Below are 22,836 nucleotides of genomic sequence, written 5' to 3'. Positions count from 1 at the left end.
TACATTATTCCTCAGCGTATCTTCTTTTACAAGCCATCTATTTTCATTTGAGGAATTTGGCTGAAGAGTGAAAGCTTTTTCAGCGAAACCCCTGGATATTAATGCACTCTGTCTGTCCTTTCCCGCCCGTGCAGTAGAGGACTTTGCATCAAGCTTATAAAGACACACTGACATTTATCCAGTCAAATATCCTCCGCGGTTCCGATGTGGCCGTGTCTCTGTGGTCCTCTCGTCTGTAACTTCCTTACCATTGTACTGTACCTGCAAAGAAGTGATCTGAATCACTGTCTATCTGCTGATGCGTTATTCATGTGACAGATCTGCAGCCGATAAGTGCCTCACTATAGTAGGAATTGTGATGAATATGTGATGGTCGTTCTCATTCCTGTGGAGTCTCTGTGTGATGAGGAAGAGGGAGGTAAACCAGAAGAGAGAGATAATCAGACGGACAACCTTGAAACGGGGAACTTGTGCAAAATGTTTGACTAGTCCAGTTCCTAATCCATACGGGGAAATACCAGTTTTTTTGTTTTTTTAATTTGTGACGTTAACACCAATATATCACAGTTTGCCATGACGTTTAATTCATGAAAGGGTCAAAGTGGTCTACATATTCAAGTGTATTTATTTGGATCCTTGGAATCACATCAGTAGCATCCCACAGACAGCCAGTGTACTATTATGAATTATACTTTAGACATAGCAGTCTAACCATAATTGTATGCCCATTCGTGATGATGAGTTTCTTGGACATATTGGTGGGACGTCAAAGAGGAGGAGTGGTGGTTGTTTTGGTTGCTGGTGACGTAAGATGAATGATTTGAATGGGACACAAATCCCAAATAACCCAACCTAATAAAATTGGGTTTGGCCTTGTCTTGGGCTTCTGGGTCAAAAGGTCAACCAGCGTAGTCATCGGCTTACCACAGCTAGAGACTAATTACAGTGCAGGGCTTCTGTGAGTGGAGTGTGTGTATATGAATGTGTACAGGCTTGTGTTATATGTCCCATCAGTGTATGGCTCACAGCATAATCCACTCAGGAGGTGAACGCTGTAATAGTGGATTATCTATGCTCACACACCAGGCGGAAAAGTGCCTTAAACTTGCATTCTGTCTGCTGGCCATCAGGGGGCGACTCGTCTGGATGCAAAAAGGAGTCGGATTGCATGAAGTCTATGAGAATATGATCACGAGAACTGTACAAAGTGTATTTTGTTGTCTCACGAAGAACTTCCCTTCGAGGCTCTCGAAGCCAGTGCAAAACTTGGCTTTATTTTGAAGGAACCACACTGCCTCTGCCAACCAGAACAGGTGCAACTTCTGAGAGATCTAAAATGCTCCAAGCTAACTTACTGTTGTGCACAGCACTCAACGGAGACTCCTCTCTCTTTCTGTTCCTAGGTAACGATTTGTTCCTGGTGGCGGTCCACGAACTGGGCCACGCGCTGGGACTGGAACACTCCAACGACCCCACGGCCATCATGGCTCCTTTCTACCAGTACATGGACACTGACAACTTCAAACTGCCCATGGACGACCTGCTGGGCATCCAGAAGATTTACGGTAAGGCCGTACTAGTTACTGTTGGTCAACAGCGCTGATTTGATAACGGCAACAAAAAGGATCGTGCAAATTAACTTCAGCTCTTCCGGCAAATTGTTGTGATTTAATTAAATGTAATTGATTTCACCCCCAAAAAACTATTTTAGTTTTAAATGCTGCTGGCGTTAGGCATCATAACTAGGTCTCTCTTCAGCACAAAAGTGTGTGTGCTGTTATTTTAACCCAGTTCTAGCACAAGATTTGATGAGCAGATAGGAAACGGATCAGAGATAAAGACCTCAAATTAAGATCACAAGGATGAGCGCCTCATCGTCGGAGCACCTGCACATTCCTTATTGCCACACATTTGGAGCCGCTGATTGCAGCGCGTTGTATACTAATAAAGCAGATGTAGCTCCAGGGCGGGTGCATCAGGAGTGTGAAATTCAATTTGACCGTAATAGATTTATGTAAGCGTCGGTGTAGTCTTCGGTTTCTCTCTGAGTTGAATAAGCCGTACACCGGGGTGGGTTTCGCCAAGACCTCATTCTAGACCAGCATTTTTCATGTGATTTTGTTGTGGAGAAACACATCATTTTTTAGATTCACGAAGTGTTGCGTTCGTGTTGTCGCCTCAACCTCAGTTTGACATCCGAGTTCAAAAAACAACTTGGTGGGGAAGTGACAGTATTGTCCCATGCAGCTGTCGAGGCCGTAAACCAGTCACACTCCGCTGATATGACTCCGGTCTGTCACATGAATGGCTGCCCACGCACACACACACACACACACACACACACGCTCACAAGCACACACAAGAACCTGCCATCTGCTTACATGGTCAGGGCACGTCCCGTCGGGAGTGACAGTCCTGGGCAAGCGATCAAATCTCTCCTCATCCCTTTCGCGTTTAACTCCTCTCCGCCGCTGCTCCTCCCTCCTCCTCTCTGTCGTACCAGGAGTTGAAGGGCAGGACAAGTGGCGGTCGCTCTTTCCAGCAGCAGTTGGCCTCGTTCACACAGTGCATTTTGGGAAGGAAGAGGACTGACAGGTGTGGGTTGAGCTGGATGTGGAGGACTGAGCCACGTTTGGATCTAGCTGGACTCTTTCTGTTACTGACCGTAGTGCTAAGGTCATAGTGGAAGAAGATAATGCCTGCTGGCTGCAGTCATTCCTCATTCTCTCACCAAACACATAATCATTTCTCATGAATAATGAACAGCGGAAATTTGACTTATTTAATAATAATAACAATTCAATAATAAAGATAAATCATATACAAAAATATAAAAGTGTATAACTGTGTGTAGCTTATCTTTTATCCACGAGCAGCAGAGTAAAGAAAGCACTCTGGTTACTGTACATGATAAAGCTGTACTCCACATAGTCATGTGATATTCGTAGGGGGGTTACATCATAGTCACATCGACTGTGTTTGTGTAATTCTTTTTTTAATGAGACAGACGTTCTCATTGTGTTCATTGGCACGTGGTGTGCCGAGTTACACCGTAACCAATCACCACAGCGGCTGAACTCCCTGATTAGATTGCTCCTCTGTGGTTTAGAGTGTGCTATTTGGTGGAATAAGCTGCTGCAGTGATTGGCTGGGCGTTGATGGCACATGGGTGACCACTGGTCTAACATTTTGGACCACTTGAAGATCTCCGCTTCATTGGGGGAAAAACAGGTAATGGTTTTGGGGCTAAAATAAGATAGAAAGTTGCCATTTTTAACGTTCCTTGTCATGGGTCGACAGGATAATTTGTCTGACAGCACAGCCTGGCTTACTATCGGAACTACAACATTACACAAATGACCTCTAGAATCTGCTTTCTGTGCACTTAGACATGTTTCTGGTGGTGTGTGTGTGGTTTAGAGAGTGACAGAGGAAGGGAAGGTGGACTATTGCATGAATTGTATAATTTGAACTTCACTGCAATGAATGAAGCTTCAAACCATTGGGGACAGCCCTGCTTATGGATCAGATTTGGATTATGATATTAAAGATATTATAATAGCCTAATGTGAAACGGAGCATGATGACCCAGCGAGCACAGACGCTGACTTTAAAAAGGGAGCTGTTGTTTAGATATTTTAAAATAACATTTCCTCTCACTTTTCTACTATCCAATTAGCTTTAACTGTATTTCTTGCAAAAAGTGTGTCAGGCGCCGAGCCAAGCTGTCGCCCCCTGGCGATCTCGAGTAACCGCGATCGGACGATATGAAAGTAGCAACGGTCGCCCAGCCCGTATGACAGCAGAGCGTTTCGGCTCCACTAATCTGGGATGTATTTCAGGGTTTTTAATTCAGCCAGTGAATGGAATCTCTTGTGCCGATCAGATGTGCAGCGCTGCCTCTTAATCCGATGATCAGCTGGTGTGTCAACTATTTTGATGGCGTGTCTTTATTTCCTTCTTTAATTGCTCATAACAGACCGCCTCCTCCAGTTAAATGATCGGTCGCTCATTCAGTTCATTTTAATCCCCTTTTCATTCACCGACTTTGAAATCATTTGTCAAGCCATTTAATCATTCATTCATAACTCCAGTATGTTTACAGTAGCTTTCAGAGTCATCATTTATACATGCCACCATTACTTATTGATACTTTTCATGACTGGGGGAGAGGGAGGGGGGTTGCTTGTCACATTTGCATCTTTCATATTGCAGCCATGTATTCCTGCATCTGTTGGCCCCAATCAACACATGGCAACTCACATCCTGGTTTTCACAGTTCCACAGTGTGTTATTCATGCTTCGTCATGTGCTCAATTATTCATACGCACAACCCACTCGCTTGGCCTCCCTCTACCTCTCTCCCCGCTCTGTTTTTCCTGGGTATGTCTCTCGCCCTCCTTCTCTCATGTAAATCATGAATGTGAAATGACGCCCAGCATGTCTGGACGTCATTTGGGAGTGAATTTTATTTTTTATCTCCACAGTATATTTGTTTTATTCCGTTTGCTTTTATTTCTGTTTTATTCATCTTAACATATCATATTATGCTTCGGTTGAGCTGAAGCCCTAAACTTGGCACTATTTAACTCTTCTCACCAATTTTCCATCTCGTCCTTTATTTCTCATGCCTTCTTTCCTTTCTGTCCTCAGCTCCTTGTTGCCTCCTTATTTACTCCTTATTTACATCTTACCTTGACCTTTGGAGTCGTGGTTCCAGTCACAGGTGAAAAAACCTCCTGCATGCTCAGGTGGCTGGTTGACCATCATTCGTCCTCAAGAACTTCCACACTTAGGAGCCCCAAATTCATATTTTTGGAATCAACCTCCATTTGTTAGCACTCTAAAATGTGTTTTCTAATTTGTCCAATATGCTCTGGCTGTAGCTTCACGTTTAACGTCCAGACATTAGCTATTCCTTTTTAAGAGATTTGTTCACAGATCCAGATTTAATTTTTGGACTGCATTCATTGCAACACCCTCACAGTATATCATTGTTATATCTTGGTCTAAATAAGGTTACAGAACGTTATCTCTTTTTTCTCTGACTTCTTCCAGGGCCTCCCGATAAGCTCCCCCAGCCTACCAAGCCTTTGCCGACAGCACCCCCTCCCCGCTCCCATCCTCCATCAGACCCACGTAAGCCAGACAGGCAGACACGACCTCCCAGGCTGCCCCCAGGAGATAGGCCGTCCCACCCCAATGCTAAGCCCAACATCTGCGATGGAGGCTTCAACACCCTCGCCATCCTGAGGAGAGAGATGTTTGTCTTCAAGGTAAGAGAAGAGTCTGTGATATGGAAACAAACCCGGGGCATTTTCACATCTTGTTTGTTTTGAAAAGTCCTTTTGAACCCTGGAACTGTTTTACCCCAAACTTGGATGTCTTAGCAGCGTGAAAGCAAAGCAATCCGTCTTTACAGGCAATCTTGTGCCACCTTGTTGGAAGGGTAGTTTCATATCACCATCATATTCATATAACCAAAACAGCAATATATGCCTAAAGAAAGTTCTTGCCTGGCTACAACATACAACATGTTCGTCTGATAAATGCAACAAAAGAAGGAATCACTTGATTCAGACCAAAGGAAATGGCCTGCAGGTTTGAAAGCACCCTGTGGAGACAGCGAGCTTGCTGGAGAACTGTGAGGATTACCTAAATGTACAGAGAGCTGGAGCCTTTCGGCTAATCTGCTTCATGCTCGCTATGTGCTTGGTGTGCATAATGTGGAAACGGCCCACTCGGATTTAATACAAATTGTTTGGCTGAGTTTTTTGTAGTTTTCTACACGTGCCGGGAGAAGTTGACACGGCTTGTAGAAATACGGTCGACTCGTTCATCTTAACTAATGCCTGCGTATTTCAGTGCATAATCAAAGCAGCTTTTATGTGAAACAAGGAGCTCTTTCCAGATTACTTTGGGCCAGTCGAGCAGGAATTTGGACATAATTGATATTCTAGGAAGAAGAAACACCATGCCATGCACGGTTTTCCTTTCTCCCAACAAACGTAGCCTGATTTCCATTCCTGTGCCACAGAAACGGGTATGCATGTCGCTTAATGCATCTTTATCCTTGGTCTGAGCTTGTGAGTACAAGACCTTGGCAGCATGTGCCAAGAAACGGAGAGAAACCTTGAGGCAACACAAAGATGTCATGTGTTCTCCACAGAAAGGAGAAAGATGCCTTGTGAGTGTGACTGTATTTTTCTGGGGATATAAATAGATAGCATTCAATGGCTAAATAAGAGGCTTGTGGAGCTGGGGGAAAAACCCTTTCTTTCCTCCCTCTTGCTTTCTCTCTCTCCCTCTCTCAGTGTGTTCTTTAAACTCAGAAAATAAATCCGTCCTGGAACCGGCCAGAGCCGCTACCTGTGAAGGTATTTAACCAAAACCGGACTCAAAGCTCACTCTGTCTGTTTTTTGAGGTGGAAAATACTATCTGCTTGGCACATTACTTTAAATACAGCTCCCATCCTTTTCACGTGGTGCCTGCAGTCGCTGCCATCAGCCCTCATCACTCCCAGGGCAGCAGCCTGGCCTAATGGAGTGATGAGGATCATGGGATTTCTGCAGAGCTCAGAGGTGCTGTGGAGAGAAAAAAAAGGACGCTCAGCAGACGGCCAAACTTTTTATGAGTTTAGGAAGTGAAGGATACAAGGCCAGTTGGGCTCCAAATACACCTCTGGTGTATCTGTGGGTTTGAAATTGAATTTGGATGGATTGTTGCACCAACAAATTGACTTGGCACTACTTTTTAAAGAATCATTTCTATAGTTGGAACATGCCAGTCCCTCTACCTTAATGTGTCATAGAGCCTGTCTCAAAGCCCCAAGTATAATAGGCTGATCATTTCCGTGCTTTAATGTATGATTGGCTCCACATTAACATATCTTTTGTGGTTGTAGCATGTTTATAGCATGTTTGCCTTTATTTTGTATACTTGTGATAAAGAAGGCGATGACAGTTTTACTACTTTAACATATGTGTACTAACTTTTACTTTACTATACTTTCCATATTACCCGAGTTGCTGACGTGATTTTTTTTGTGGCCACGAACGGCAACGTGGTTTGCTGGATTTATCTATGTAATTGCTGTTGTTTCTTTAATGCCCATCAAGGGACTGCTGTTGTGATAATGAGCTCCAGCTATAAACACATGTACAGTAGATTGGACACTGCAACACTTCTCTGTACTTTACTCTGTGAATAAAAAATGAGTACGTTTTGCACTTACACTCCTGTACAATTAAAACAACTACATCAAACTGACTGTACTTTAGTTCATAGTAGAAACTCCCCCAGTAGGCTTGTGTGCCAAATGAGTCTCTTTGGAGGCCGATCCACAGGGGCCGCCCATGTAAATTGCTGTTCAGCATAAACAGCATGGCTCCCTCTCTTTGTTTAAACTCTCCACTTATTACAGCCAGCTTTCCAATTAATACTGTAAATTAAATGTACATAATTAACTCATAAGCAAAGGGGGCAATGAGGTGTGGCTGCATTAGTTTCCAGGAGTGCCGAGTGTTGGATTCACCCAACATGCAAAGCATATGAACACTTTCTACCAGCTCTCGTTTTTCTGAGTTTCTAAGTTTGACAGAGAGGGATAATTTGTTACAGAACACATGTAATTGCAGCTGTAAATCCACTATGTCCACATCATTAGGACCACCGGTGGTCTTACGACTCATAAATGATTTGCACTTTGCACAGTCCAGGTTCCAGTCAGTGAATCAAATGTGAAATCCATACGGGATCGCAGGTTTGACTCGCATCCACTCTGCGTTCCAAGTGTTGTTTCACGGGAGGAGCAGGTGGTCCTAATATTTCTTGATTCTCACTGAACGCCAATTTTCTCCTAAGAAGACTGAGGTATCATATTAATGCCTTCCTTCCTCCTGGTAGAGGAAGCTGCCCGGCTATAAAACGCTTCATCTGGAACTCAAATGGAGACGTTTGTGTTGCTCCCTAGCTTCATATATTCTCTTTAGCGCACGCCACAGTGTATGTATTCGACTAAAGACTAGTTAAAAGCATAGCTGACAGAATATGAATGATGTACAGCTTGTGCTCACTTTTGATTTCAGCTTTATTTGACTTTATGTCCCTTGATTTCTCCTTTTTTATTATTTATACGATTGATTGATTTGGTTTCTTCATGCTGTCGGCCCATTTGGCCCGAACATCTTGGCTTTGCTTACCATCCCCTCTTGAATGTTCTGGAAGAACAGAGTCAAGTGGATGCCAAGTCATTATAGCGGAGATCTCAGCAGTTTTCACAGCCCCCGAGGACCACAGGTGGTCCAGCAATGTAAAGTAGGGGAGTTTGGGTGAAATAAACTGAGTTACCTCCGAAGAAAACACTGCATTTATACTGTTGACGGGTATTCATGTGACTCAAAGTGGTTAATCAAATCCTTTTGTTTGCTCTCGCTTCAAATGATTCACTTAAAAATGACAATTTGACAGTTCATAGTTGAACGCCTCATCTCTGAAGATCTCATTATGTGCACTAGGAGAGGCCTCTGCATCCACGGGCCTTTTTAAAATGTTTTTTGACAACTGAAAATGAACGCAGGCGTCTCACTTTGCCCCGCAGACACAGAGGTTATTCTTTAAAAAAAAGAAAATTGAAATGTTCCACTTTCCAAATCGCAAAGTACTGCAGCTCATCCAGAACTGCTGAGAAAAACGTTTCCATATGCAAATGTATGCAGTCATGAAGGCAAATGTATTCCATACTACAGCAGGACGTAGACGTTTAATACCACTGTCTGGTAATAGAACAGTGGAGCAAATGACACATTTAGTCGAGTCTATAAAGTTGGCATAAGAGACAGATTTTATTTTTATTTTTTTATTTTTTTAAAGAAGAAGAATCAAAACAGAGATATCACAATTGTTAGTCCTTAATGGGTCAAGCTTCAAAAAGTGGATCTTTAATGCAACCCAATTAAACCTCGCCTGTCTTCTAAATGCCCACTTCTTTCATCACCTCCAAGCTAGTTTAAAAGAATAACAAGAACATCCGACGTCCTGAACGGAACTAACGATTGCAGATAAACAGCAGGAGTAAGAAGTACGGCTCCCAACAAAGCTGAGAGGTGCCTGATTTATTCCAGGCCCATTAATCTACAAAGGCAGGTTAAGAGTGGTGCTTGTTAAGATGGTAGTTTTACGGTCGATCATTTTTCTCTCCGCCGGAGTGACGGAGGGTCGTTTAGGGTTCACACAGTCATCTGTGTGGCCGCGTAGATCCAGTGTCACCAGTAAATGCCTCAGTGAAATTACACAGCTACCACTTTTATGGCTGCAGGCCCTCCGGGTTCAAGTTGCTGTGAACCCTCAAACCATATGGCATCCCATTGGAGGCTGGGGATCACCGTATATGGTGTTTTTACCTCATTAAATAATTAGGATGTTTGTAGCTGCACACCATCACATAGATGCAGTCATACCAGTCGGGTCTAACAGGGAAGAAAACACACTTCCTTCCTCCACAATGAAGGGAACTGCCACCCTCTTCCTCAGATTTAGAGCAGGGGATTCTGGGATGCCGGAGGGCCCCGTGCGGTTCAGGCTTGGCCACTTGGCCCCTGATGCTGGAGACAAGCTTTGATTCCGACGTCCATTAATGAGAAGGCAGTGGGCAGTGAGCCGTCCTCTCTTCTCAGTATCTTTGTCCTTTCTGTCACCGGGAGGAAGAGATGGAGCGTGCTGCAGCAGCAGGGTGACTGAGTGCTCATGGAAGGAGATGTGGAATACTTTGCAACGCCAACAATTACATCATTTACATGTTGACCCCCTTTGAGGTCGACTAGAGCCACAAAATGGCGAATTGCGGTATCAAGTTTATCGATGAGTCTTTTTCCGATGTCGTAAGGTCCATAAACACGACACAGAAATCCAGCAAGATTGATGCCAAATATGCAAAATTTAAAGCTGGGACCAGGAGACAGTGAACCTAGCTTAGCATAAAGATTTAACTGCTAAACTATAAAGCTGCCATATAAAAATGAACCGTTATGAAAAGTTGAGCCAGTGCTTCTTGCTGTAGCGACTGCATTTCAAGGTTGTACTTCATTATTTATTTACTTACTTGGTTACAGTTGCCGATTTTCACACACAGATACACAACAACAACAGCCCTCCTCATTTTTCTTTTTCTCCGTGAAAGGGGATTTTGGAAAGACTTCCTGATAGATGCTGCGTTGTCAGGCTTCCACCCTAATCCCTCAACCTCTCTGAATTCTCTACACCTGCATTCTTCTCTCTGACGGGCTGTGAGGTAGCGCGTCACAACCAGCGAGTGAGAGATCAGCAACACTGTCATCCTAACACCAGCGTCTGTCATATTCTCACCTCGTCACTCACACAAACACATAGAAGACGCTCACCCTCAGGTGACCTGGACGCCATGACAAGGATTCAGGTTTCACCTCATTGCTAGTCTGTTTATCAAGGACGCACTAGGAATAATTCATCGCGCTGCTGCTGTTATTTCCGTCTTATATTTTTCACGTTTGCCAGTTGCACACTTCCTCCCTGCTCTTTTTTCCACTTTCCATAAATATGCATATACACTCATATACATGTTAATATTTAAACATAAAATCATATATCATTTTGCAGAAAAATGTGGCTGTTCTTCTCTGAACCTCCATGTGATAAATAATGTGATCTTTTTATTCCTCAGTTGCCATTTTAAAGTGTAATTCTTAGTAAGCTGACAAATAGGATTCCAGGCGTTGTGTGTTGGTCATTTGACTTTAATCAATCAATGGTGAGGAAGAGAACCACAAAGGCCACTTATATGTTAAAAAAATAATATGTTAATATTGAAATGTAAAAAAAAACAAAACACTGAAATATTAAAACAGCTAAAAGTCAACTCAGCAGCAAAGTGATGTGTTTGGGTTGTTTCTCATCAGAAGATACCGGGCCAGGACTTCTATTCCTATAGAGCGTATGTTGATTCAACCTCATTGCTCTGCATATCCCGAGGCAGTGTGCTTGACTAGCCCAGCACTGACCTTTTTTTTTCCTCAAAGCAACCATCCGAGATGCAACATTTCCAACTTGACTCAACTTCTTGTGATTACTCTCGATGTTCCTGTCATTGCAAAGTGCTTTATTTTCAGAGTGGGAAGGTAGAGCGGGAGAAAGAACATCTTCTCTTTTATGAAGTCGAAAGGATTCAAATGGGTCGGATTTCACAGTTTGATCTGTTTTCAATTACTGGGCCGGGCCGCGTTCAGAAGAAAATGCTGAACAATTGAAATCTATGGAGACAGTAGGTGTAGAGCGAGGGAGGAAGAGGAAGAGAGGAGGGATTGGAAGGAGGGACAAGAGGAAATGAAATGAAGAGGAGGAAGAGTCCGGGGAGTGAAAAGAGAGTCCCGGGGAAACAATTGGATTAGACAGAGAGAGAGAGGAGGAGAGCAGAGGAGAGTGTCTGATAAATGGCCTGTTTATTTAGCTTTCACTGTGAATGAGGCGGTGTGTGATGATGTGTTGTCTCCCCTCTCGATGTCTCCGTGTCCCTCGCTATGAAGTCAGGCTTTTGGCCTGAGCGTTCAGACCGTTCGGGAGACACAATTGACCGCTCGTTGCCAAAGGGCGGGACATCTCGCCGTGTCCTAATAGCTTTCACAGCTGGGTCTCTCCCCGGCTCCCTCTGTCATCAAGTTTCATCCAACATCAAAAAGACACACCTTCCACTTGGCCGAGCCCACGCTAACCCCACCCCGAAGGAAATCAGAGACTCTTGGCTTGTCGTAAAGCCCCTGGCTATCACTTTGCCCCCGTTACTTGATGGTTTTCCCAGTATGTTCTTCAAGTTCTGCGTGCGTAGCGGCGGTCTCATGGGCTTTCCAGGCAACCTGAGAAAGTATATGTGGATCTTAAAGCCATCGCCGCCGCAGCTTGGTTTGATCATCGCCAGCAGGCTTTGTTGTAAGAGCGGGAAAAGCCAGGAGCTGGCCTCGCTTCGCCGCGCTCAGATGTTCTAATTTACCGCCAACTGTGTTAGAATATGCAGAGCTCATTATATATTTAACCCTGGTTCATGGCAGCTTGTTGTTTGGTGTCAATAAACATTTAAATGACCTCACGCTCGTTTCCTGTCTCCTAACGGCGTTCTTTCTATGCTTTCAGGATCACTGGTTTTGGCGGGTGAGGGATAACTCAGTAATGCCAGGATACCCCATGCTCATCAGCGTTTTCTGGAGGGGCCTGCCGCCCAAGATAGACGCCGTCTACGAGAACAGCGAGGGCAAGTTCGTCTTCTTCAAAGGTAAGCTACCGCGCTTCATCAGCGTCATCATTGTCGCTGCGCCGCAGTGTGAACGCAAACCTCTGATTCATCTTCATCCAGCAGATTTGAAGCCCAGCTCAACTATTGTGTGTATAGAAGATTTCTATGTTCATGGCTGTCACCTTCACTTTCTGTATGAAGTCTATGCGCACATATTTTTAGTCTCCAGCATGTGTTTTCTATGCGTGTCAGTATTAAGGAACACACGGAGGGTTTTTATCCTTTAATGACGGCTGTATGTTATCACGCTCACTCAAAGAACTGCCTTCATCACATCTGTGTGTTGGTGTTCAATGTAAATCTGTGCAAGATTAAAGAAATGTTTTGCTCACTTGGGTTGGAAAATCCCCCATAATCCACCAGCTCTGACTTTTAATAAGACTGGCACTGGGAGTAATATGTTTTAGTATAAGTCTGTAGCTAAATATGATTAGTATGCATCACTCATGAAAATCACTGTCACAGCTCGTGCCAAAGAACTTCAACACTTAGTTAAAAAAAATGTGTTGTTGTTTTTTTACCACTCTGGGGCGATTTGTCCACATAATGGAATCTAGATAACGCCAGCCCCAGAGCACAGATTCAAAGCTAATTATATCTGCAGCTGAAAAGCCACGAAAAAGAAACCGCAAACAAGCAAAGCCGTCTTTAACACCTATTTGCATAAACTTCAGGGAGCGAGACGCACAGGGGGGCTGATGAAAGGAGATGTAGGTAAGCAATGAAAGTCTGAGATAAAAAAAAAAACTAAACAACAAAACTACAAATCTTCACTTCAATCCGATTCTATTTTTATCACCAAACAATTCCTGGAAATGCAGGCTGCCGGTCCCGTGTGCACATAAGCTCTGCAAGCCTGATTTGGGTGCTTTCTCCTCCACCCTGCACTTTTTTGCAGGCTGAGTAGCAACAGGTTTGCACACAGATTAAGAAAATGTATACTAACAGAATGCTCGTTCTCATTTGAACACACACAGCTGATTTCCCAAGAGGCCTTATTCTGTCTGTCCCCATTTGGACTAAAGCATTAGGAAGAAAGTCGGTCAGAAAACAAAGCGCAGCGCTCCAGGTCCTCGTCTAACCAGCCGTTCCTGATATCCACGCCGCTTGTCTGATGAGTTCAAATAAAGGCCAGATGGGGGTTTGGAGTCGAGTTTGCACCGGAGTCATGGCTGACACACTGATGAGCTTTGTGCTGTTAAGGCATCATGGAGCAGGTCAGAGAGCAGACAGCGCTGGTATACATTAGAAAGAGAGGCAGCATGTGTTCTTCGTTCTTACAGTGAGTCCACGTTTGCCTGTTTCCAGACACGGGATCCTCAAATCAAGAACGTCTGCTTTACCAATCAAGTCTAACGTCTTCATGTTGTCATGCAGGCAGATTTAGAAGAATTGCACTGAAAGGCGGTATATTTAAAAATGGAACAATTAGCCTAAATAACGAAACAAGAGATTGCATTATGAATGTTGGCAGGTTGGCATGTTTCTATCAGCTGAAATGACACAGATTTTGTTCTCCAGTTGTAGCTAGCAAGTGTGAGCTAATGCTACCGCTGAGTGTGACTTTGTTAAGTTTCCAGCCCCGCAGCGTGTGGAGGAGGTTAAAGTCTGACAGGCCTGCGACTTTGATAAACTGTGTGGTGAAGTTCAGAGTTTGTTGAGGAACCTTCTGATTCTGTGACTTGACAGCAATAAACCACAATGTACATTACACATTTTTACAATATGCCTGGCGTTTGATGTATTTAAAAAAAACAGTCACACATCTAGAACCAAGATTGTGGTCTATACACAAAAACTTGGAAAAGTCAAGCATTTCCCTCCATGTTGGGGATTCTGGTGTGTTTATGATTGTTTCACAACAATTCCAGCACAATTCAACACGTGTGATTGGTTTGGCTGTACAGTGTTCGTGTGTGGCCTGCGAGGGGAGGAGGGCTCTCTTTTTGAAACAAATCTTCATCCTATATAACGCTCGTCATACAGTGTTGAGGGCAAGCAGGGGGATTAGTGGCTACACTGAAGCAGATGCCTGAGCTGCCACTACATCAAAGCAGGCCTCGCAGCTCTGAAGATGAAGCCAGACGTTTATGTTGGAGGGCCGCGCAAGTCGACACCAATTTAAAAAAAGAAAAGAAAGGAGACTCCTATTAAATGCAGCATCGACAGAGAAGAGATTTTTTTTTGGGGGGGTTGTTGTTTTTTTGTGAATCAAGTCTTTTTGGGGATGGGTCGATTAATCTCTGTGTGTGTGTGTGTGTGTGTGTGTGTGTGTGTGTGTGTGTGTGTGTGTGTGTGTGTGTGTGTGTGTGTGTGTGTGTGTGTGTGTGTGTCGGGGCCAGAGGAAGTGTGACCCAGAGTGAGTGGAGCACTGTAAGAGAAAGAGGTGACATGACAGGAATTTCCTTTCCAGAAAGAGGCCACTACAGGTCTCTGCTTCCCACTTAGCATTCAGCCTGACGCTGTGTCCTACCTTTCCATCTATAAATCTCCAGCCGGGCCGTGTAGTGTGAGAAACACTTCTTGAAGGCTAAATGTCAGATGTGGAGCCTTTTATGAAGCAGGAGAATAAGTGCCGCGCTCATATCTGCTTTATTTCACACCCATTTCCTGTGTTTGATTATTTTTTTAAGTAATAAAAAATCTGCAGGTCATCTTAAAGCTGACCTTGTAAAAGTAGTTTAGATGATCTAGATTTTTCATTGTCTTTGTGATCTCCCTGTCGGAACATTGATGTTGGTTTCGTTCCAGTGATGAGAGGTGATGATAAAATTAAAAAACTGTTCGTGTGACATGATTTGGCAAAAAGAATGATAGGCCAAAACATTCGATATCCTTCGTTTGTATGTCTTGCGACATACACTCGCCCCCCACCCACTTCCTCCTGGTACACCCTGAACCGCCACCGGTGACGAAGAAAAGCACTTCCTGGGGTCAGACTGTGTCACAAACGTGCTGTTGAACCTAATTACTCCACAGGAATCCAGTTCAAAGAGAAGGGAGAAGAGGGACAAATGTAATGTGATTAAAACACATTATGTGTGTTTGTTTTTTTAAATGTCAACATTATTACAGCCCTCCCAAAAAATATCCTAAAGTTCAGGTATTTGTTTGGCTCCTTGGGGCTTGAAAACTTTTTTAAAGAGGTTTTAATGTGACTCTTTGGTCGCCAATTTTCCCACAAGGGTTGTTTCTTTTTTATCTCAACCAAGCAGTTACCGACTCAGTTTGCCAGCACCGGAACGTTTCCAGACTACCTCTAAGCAAGGACACATGCCACCATGTCTGTGTCCTATTTTAAATTAGGGAATCATCAACATCAAATATAGTAATACAAGACAACAGGTTATTGCCTGCCGTTTGTTACAAGGCTGGTGTCTGTCCTTGTAAACCTGCCCTTCTCGTGTTTTGCTCCTGGAGGGTAATCCCGGCTGTTCCTTGTCCTCCTCCTTCTCATTTATTTTTCCCTCTCTTTCTTGTTGTGCAGGGAAACAGTTCTGGGTGTTTAAGGACACGGTGTTGCAGTCTGGATACCCCAAGGACATCGCCCAGTTCGGCCACGGCATGCCGGCCCAGAGCATCGAGACCGCCGTGTGGTGGGAGGATGTGGCCAAGACCTACTTCTTTAAAGGGGACAGGTGGGTGCAAACGGAGAAAGATCTAGAAGAATTCAGATCTTTCAGCTGCAAGTCCCTGCAGTGTAACTCTAGTGGATGGTACAAGACAGTGTGATGGGAGTGGAGCTCTAACATTGCTTCAATAAAACGTAATGGACGTATCATGCTCCTTTTGTGGTGTATACCTGTATTTCACATTACCCACAGCAGCTCCTCTCTCTGAAACGCTGTTTGAGCTCCTGCCCCTCCCTCCCAAAAAGACGAGTCTGCTCTGATTGGTCGGCTGGCCAACTTTGGTTGTACTGCTGAGGAGTAGTGATAAAATGAATTTTAGCCACTTGTTATTCAACTCCTCTTCCTTTAGAAGCACATTAGTAAAAAAGCATCTTGTCAACATGGTGACTGCATGCTCAGCTTGCTTTCACTCACTTTGTTTGACTAGTCTGGGCAGATACTACACAAAGGTGTTACTTGGTGACATCACCACTTTCAGGAAGAAAAGACGAGATTTAAATTGAGGCGTTTCAAGCCGTTCAGGAGCAGAGTTTGTGTGGGGGAGAGTAACTCCCTTTGGGCATGGACTTTAGACTGTGACACTCTGGAGACCCAAAACACTATAAACTTACTAAAGGAAGGGGGGAATCATAATAGGTCCTCTTTAAGTAGATACTGTTATCTGATCTTGGGCCGATACTGACTAATAGCTGGATCGGATATCGGTGACAATGGGGCCAGCTATTCAATTAAATTCTATATGTATATACATTATATACTGGAATTTTAATTATTGTGTAGGTTTTGACAAATGTGTATAGCATCCCTCATATTCAAACTAGAGTATCTGTCTTCCTGTGGCTCATCCTTTGTTCCTGTTTAGGTACTGGCGTTACAATGAAGAGATGAGGACCATGGACCCCGGCTATCCCAAGCCCGTCACAGTGTGGAGGGGTGTGCCTGACTCGCCACAGGGGGCCTTCGTCGACAAAGCAAATGGTACGAATTGTCCTGCCCGATACTCTGATTTGGCAATAACAGCGTTGTCCGTGTGCCAGGCAGCATTGATTTCAGCTGGTCACTGGCACACAGTGTGCGGGAGGTAAACCGGGGCTGCATTGATTGAAATTTGCCCCAGTTATTATACTGAGTCTTTGATGCATGGCACGCTTCCAGACATGCAGTATCAGGGGAGAACGGACTGATAGATGGCTGTGTCTAGCAAATGAAAGATGAAAAGAGGTCAGCTTTGAATTGTTTCACAAGCAGAATGTTCAGAGCATCCTGCTCCGTGTGCATCGAGACCCAGTTGGAGCAGGATTGTGGAAAGCAGAACGGACAAGACCACCGCTGGGCACTCGTTCCGGTTTAAGCCAGTTGGCCCTCGCCACGGGTGGGGAGGCGGGATTTCTATCTCTCAAAGAGCTCACCCATAGGCCAGTCAGATGGTATGAAGATGGGAAGCAGCTTGTCCCATTGGTGGTTTAACGCCAGGTGGGTTTGGGCCGGGTGCTGGCACCGCCTGGGTTGGAAAAAGCTGGGCAGGTGGCGCCGAGCGCTCGGGCCATCTGTGCCGTGGATCAGCTGCCAGATATGTAGCCGGGCGTGTCTGCCGGTGAGGCCAGGTGGAGCGGGCATCAGTCGGAGCATGAAGGGTGGATTGGGATCCAAGGGGACGATGGGTGTTTGTGTGCATCGCGTGTATTCCCGCTGGTATATGTGTCGGCCTGCGTTGATTTGGCGGCGCTGGCTGTTTGCAGACAGTGTGTCAAGTGGCACACTCATAACATTGACCCACATAACCAGGCGTAATTGAGTCTGCTGCTGCCGGTGATGTGTGTGTGTGTGAGGCAACACGTTTCAGGGTAGGGGCCCTAGGGCAACGTTGACCTGGCTCCCACCCACAATAGCTCAGGCTGCCTCACCTCTCAACCTCCCTCTCTCTCTCAGGACTGCGTTTTTGTACACAGGAGGAAGCCCATCTATTTATCTTCATCTGGAACTCTCCTTCTCTTAATACATTATTTTTCACCTCACTTCTGGTAAATGTTAGAGAAAAGTGTGGCACAAGGTGCTGCCAGGTTGGAAAGAAAAAAACAATTCTTAAGAGCGGGTTCCTTACATACTCAGCTGACCTCTCAATGGGAGTTTGAATGGTGTTTAGATTGGTTTGTGTCTTCTTATATATCTTATAGATATGTGGGCAGTTGGCAAGTAGGCAAAAAAGTGCCGACCAGCAAATCTAAAGCTTATTAATTAACAAGTCGTATCACATTTGATTAATCTGTACAAGAACACAAAAACAGTAAACTGCCGTTTAGGGGGAATTTAGATGAAGTGTTCCTTGTTTAAGGGGGTTGCAGTGAAATAGTAGCATGTGACTCCCTGTAAAAGATTCCCTCCTGCTTCAAGTCTCTTTTTCAATGGCCAGTAATGAAATATATACGACACCTGCTTGTGCCTTTCAATCATGTGGATCTGTCGTACACCGTTTTGTCTGCGCCCCTACCGTCTTTCATGGCTCCAGGAGTTTTATTTCTGAAGATATTGAACTCCATAAATGGCTTCCCACCTTAGTGGTTTTTATTAGGGGGCAAAAATGAGAATATTCCCAGCGGCAAAAAAATACTATGTAGGTCTCAAAATCCAAGGAAAAGTATTTTGCATAACTTATTTTTTTAAATCGATTTTACATGAACTTTGAACAAAATCCAAAACATAAACAAAAACCTGATCTGATTTGACCCAGAATGACCCAATAGAAATCTCCCCATCTGAAAAGTAGAACACTTCCTCCACTATTTTCCCCTAAAAGAGTGAGCATGAATAATAAATCGCGAGACACAAAGTGTGCCAGCGAGGAAGAGGCAAGCTTGAGAATCCAGCCTGCTGTCGTGCTCAGTTTTACACAGAATATATTTTCCCAACAAGCATGTCGGGGACAGCGGCTCACAAGAGGCAGCAACGTGTGGAGTCAACCCGAGTAGGCAACATTTTCACAATAAGGGACAGGAAGTGTTGTCATGTTACCATTCTCAAATGTCATTGCACTACTTTTTATGCCCTCTTTCAAACTCTTTATCGTTGTATTACAATTTATTCGTTGTCAAAATGTTTGCTGAAATAGAAGCAATTTTAGTCAAAAAGGGAAGTGTCATATATATATATATATATATATATATATATATATATATATATATATATATATATATAGTTTTAAACTTGTCACACAAAAGCACCTCAACAGATGACATTTATTGTGTGATATTAGCTGTGGGTCTTGGCTCCTGGTCGGGTGTATTTCCACTTACATGAGCAGATATAATTAGTCCTGAGGGACGAGTCGGAGACATCTCAGCAGAACAATGGAGCTGAAAAACGAAAACAGTGGCTGAACAGCAGAGCGCTAGACTGAATTGTTTGAGGTGCATTCGGCTTGCCACGCTGGCAGGTTATCACTTTGACATCAGTTCAATCACTTCTTCTGTTGTTTTGTTTTCCTGACGACAGGAAGAAACAGACACACTGCTCGCCAGTGCAAGTGGTTTGACTCCGTTATTTATACACCAAATTATGTTTTGGCAACCAAACATGGAATTTAATATTAATTAATTATTAATATAGTAGCCGATAGTATCTTAAAACTGTACTGAAGAAGCATACTGGAGTAAATGTACTAATACTTTCTACAAGCCCACTATTTCACAGAGAAATACTGTGACTTCATTTATTTGACAGCTCTTTACACATTTTATAGACAAAACACATGATCGTCTTATAAAATAGGATTTAACTACCCAACTTTATATACATCATTAAGTCAATTCAATCGACACAAAATATATGTATTAAAAAGCTGAATCTGGACTTTTATTCAATGCATTAAGCATATTTTTGCATTTAAGTCTTGTGTGCGTTTACTTCAGTGGCTTTGTAGTGAAAGCAGGGCATTAACTTGTAATGGATTACTATTGACCTGTGATATTATTACTTTTGATGAATAGGTGGAACTTGCTGCCTCCGCCTGGTTGTAGATGAAGTTCCAGAAACAATGTTTTGTGTTTCCTTCTCTCAGGTTTCACCTACTTCTACAAGGGGAAGGAGTACTGGAAGTTCAACAACCAGTTCCTCCGAGTGGAGCCGGGCTACCCGCGCTCCATCCTCAAAGACTTCATGGGCTGCGATCTGACGCCCATCGACCCGGCGCGGCCGCCGGCCGACGACGGCAACACGGACGTGGTGATCGAGCTGGACAACGAGGCGAACACGGTGAAGGCCATCGCCATCGTCATCCCCTGCGTGCTGGCGCTGTGCCTGCTGGTGCTGGTCTACACCGTGGTGCAGTTCAAGAGGAAGGGCACGCCACGCCACATACTGTACTGCAAACGCTCCATGCAGGAATGGGTCTGAAGCACCGGGACGAGATGAGAAGAGGAAGACGGTGGACTTTGGACCTCTTTAGTGAAAACACACAGCCACGTCTCCTCCTTTTGGGAGATATGAATCCGCAGAAACATCCAGACTTCAAGTTGACTCCGCTAACCCTCAGCCTTTTTAACAAACAGGGATGCAGAGGGACAGTTTGTGGGGATGTTTTCCCCAAATGACATTCAGTCCCAGTAAAATACAGGAGGATCAGTATCACTTTGTAACTCAGAAACTTGACTTCCTATCCCATTCCTTTTATTTCTTTGCCCGACGGCTCTTAATCAGAAGGAGGACTTTCACAGGGACACGCACTCTTCCCACAGGGCACTGCATCGTCATCCGTCATATCAGGTTGTTGCTGAAACAACACTTTTATATTTTCTGATCTCGGTGCCCCCCCCACCCCACCTCGCTTCATACTGCGCTCAAAAGATAAACCGTCTCAGATAAACACGAGTTAATCGCATTACCACTCTTCAGTTCCTTTCCTGTAGTTGAAACTTTTTTTTTTATTTCACTTTTTCAATGTTTTGTCTTTTGAGAAAGGAGGTCCTCACCGTTCCCTTTAACACGCTCCTGAGGAAGAGGCCAAACGAAACCAAATAAAATCTATTTCTCTCCAAAGAGGATTACTTTTTTTTTTCTCCATCCCAGTTCATCTTTCCTTCCCTTCTCTGGATCCGGCAGCGATTAAGAGTCGGGGAGCTTTCGACTGTTGTGGCAGTCTGTTTGAGACACAGGGGCCAAATTATTCTGCAATATTTTAACTCGCCTTAATTATAGATCATACTACTTGTGCTTGGTTTTGCTGTTCTTGGAGTTGTTTTCTTTTTTAATTTGTATAACACTTTTGTTTTTATTTGTTTGTTTGTAAAAGAAGCTAATTGACAGCTTCTTGTGATTGGTATTTCATGGTTTTTATTATGTTACCCAGAATTCTCAGCACTGGCTTGCTGAGCCATTCTGGACAGAATATACAGTAGGGTCAGCCTGTATTCAGAGTAATGTATTGTATCGTAAGACGATGTTGGAAGGTTCTGGAGTAAAGCCACTATTTTTTGTGTGTTAAGCTATTTGTTACTGTTACTTTTTATCATTTCCATACGACATAAATCAGGCTGATTTTGAGCTTGAGAGCTTGTTATTGGATTTGCTGACATTCTTTCTTGTCCTTGGCCCATATTCCTCCCCAGTTTAAAGAACTGTGCATCCAAAATGGTCATTCTGTATGGTTGTTTGTGAATGAACAGACCATTTTTTAAAAAAAAAAGGAAATCCTGTTGACTGCCTTGTTTGAGAGAGCTCAGTTCCCAGAATGCTCTTGTCTCATGACTGAGGACCCACAAAGTGAGACACCGAGTCAAGATCAGTGCCTGTGTCAACGTGCATGCAAGCATTTACTGTACATCCAACTGGTTCTGCTCAACGTGGCTTTGGAGGAGGAATTTCTTCTCTTGAAAATACTGTTTGCTTTTTTATTTTTACATTGTAAGTGTACCCAAACCCCCCTCCCCCCTATTCTCCAGGTACAATTAAATCTAAGAAAAAAATCACGTGACGCAATCTGGGAAATCTTTGGGTAAATCTTCGGCAAACAAACCCAATCATTAGCCAACGTGTCGCCGCCGTCGTGGCGAGCAGTCTTCGAATGTGTGTCTGTTTTCATGATCACATACTGGTTTTTCTTTCTTTTCCTGTTTTTCTGGTCAAAACACGTTGGACAACTCACAATGACTTCTTTGTGTAAGACTTTGGGACAACGGGGAAACATGTCCTGACAGAATGAATAAATTGATCAATATATGATTAAGAGCTGCCTTTGAACTCTGCTCATCTTTTAACTCGTATCTGTGCTCTCTGCAGCTCTGCAATGCTGCACTAAGGCGCTTCAGCTACATGCTAACATCTGCATGCTAACAATGCTGCCCAACCTCATGTTCAGTGGGTGTAATGTTTGCTTATTTTAGCATATTAGCAACTTTTGCTAATTGGCACAAAGTATAAAGTGTGGTTGAGACTGATGGGAAGTATTGGACGTATTACCTGATATGGCCTCTTGAGTATAAAAGTTACATGAATTATCATCTGGGCGCAACACTACAAGTTTCACTACAATCCATCCAATAGTTGGATAGTAGTGTAGAATAGTTGAGCCTTTCACTACCACCACATTAGGTCTTCTTCTGTTCTGATTCACAAACACGAACACAAGTCTCGTCCTGCACCTTCGCTTATTTAATGAGCCACCTAACAAATATTCACCAGGGGTAAAATGCACTGCTGTCGGTTTGCAGGCTTAGATGGCTAATTAGCTCCTGGGCTGCGGCTCCACAGCATGTAAACACGCCTGTAAAAAGCCACTTGGGTCTGGTTAGATGCTGCTGTGGTCTGTTCTCTTCAACACCACTAACAACACCGCTGCCTGCCCATGACGTGAAGGCTATGGAGAAACTTTGTGTACTTTGGGTGTCGGTCCCCTG

At 43.9% G+C, this 22,836-nt stretch overlaps 1 protein-coding gene across 2 annotated transcripts in view; it reads left to right on the top strand.

Moving 5' to 3' along the window:
* The window catches only part of mmp16a (matrix metallopeptidase 16a (membrane-inserted)), a 58,062-nt gene extending 35,894 nt beyond the window's left edge, over nt 1-22,168 (top strand). For both annotated transcript variants that reach the window (XM_084034271.1, XM_084034272.1), the window contains 6 exons: nt 1,404-1,565; nt 5,059-5,276; nt 12,158-12,296; nt 15,805-15,955; nt 16,812-16,927; nt 20,004-22,168. In XM_084034271.1, the coding sequence (XP_083890397.1) occupies nt 1,404-1,565; nt 5,059-5,276; nt 12,158-12,296; nt 15,805-15,955; nt 16,812-16,927; nt 20,004-20,338 (1,121 nt within the window). In that variant the 3' untranslated portion in view covers nt 20,339-22,168. The remainder of the gene's footprint in view (nt 1-1,403; nt 1,566-5,058; nt 5,277-12,157; nt 12,297-15,804; nt 15,956-16,811; nt 16,928-20,003) is intronic.
* The last annotated feature ends 668 nt before the right edge of the window (nt 22,169-22,836 follow it).

This window comes from Eutrigla gurnardus, assembly GCF_963514095.1.
Source record: "Eutrigla gurnardus genome assembly, chromosome: 18".
In the NCBI taxonomy this organism is placed as follows: Eukaryota; Metazoa; Chordata; class Actinopteri; order Perciformes; family Triglidae; genus Eutrigla; species Eutrigla gurnardus.
The sequence above is the reverse complement of the archived record's forward strand: the minus strand, read 5'-3'. Positions and strand labels throughout refer to the sequence as shown.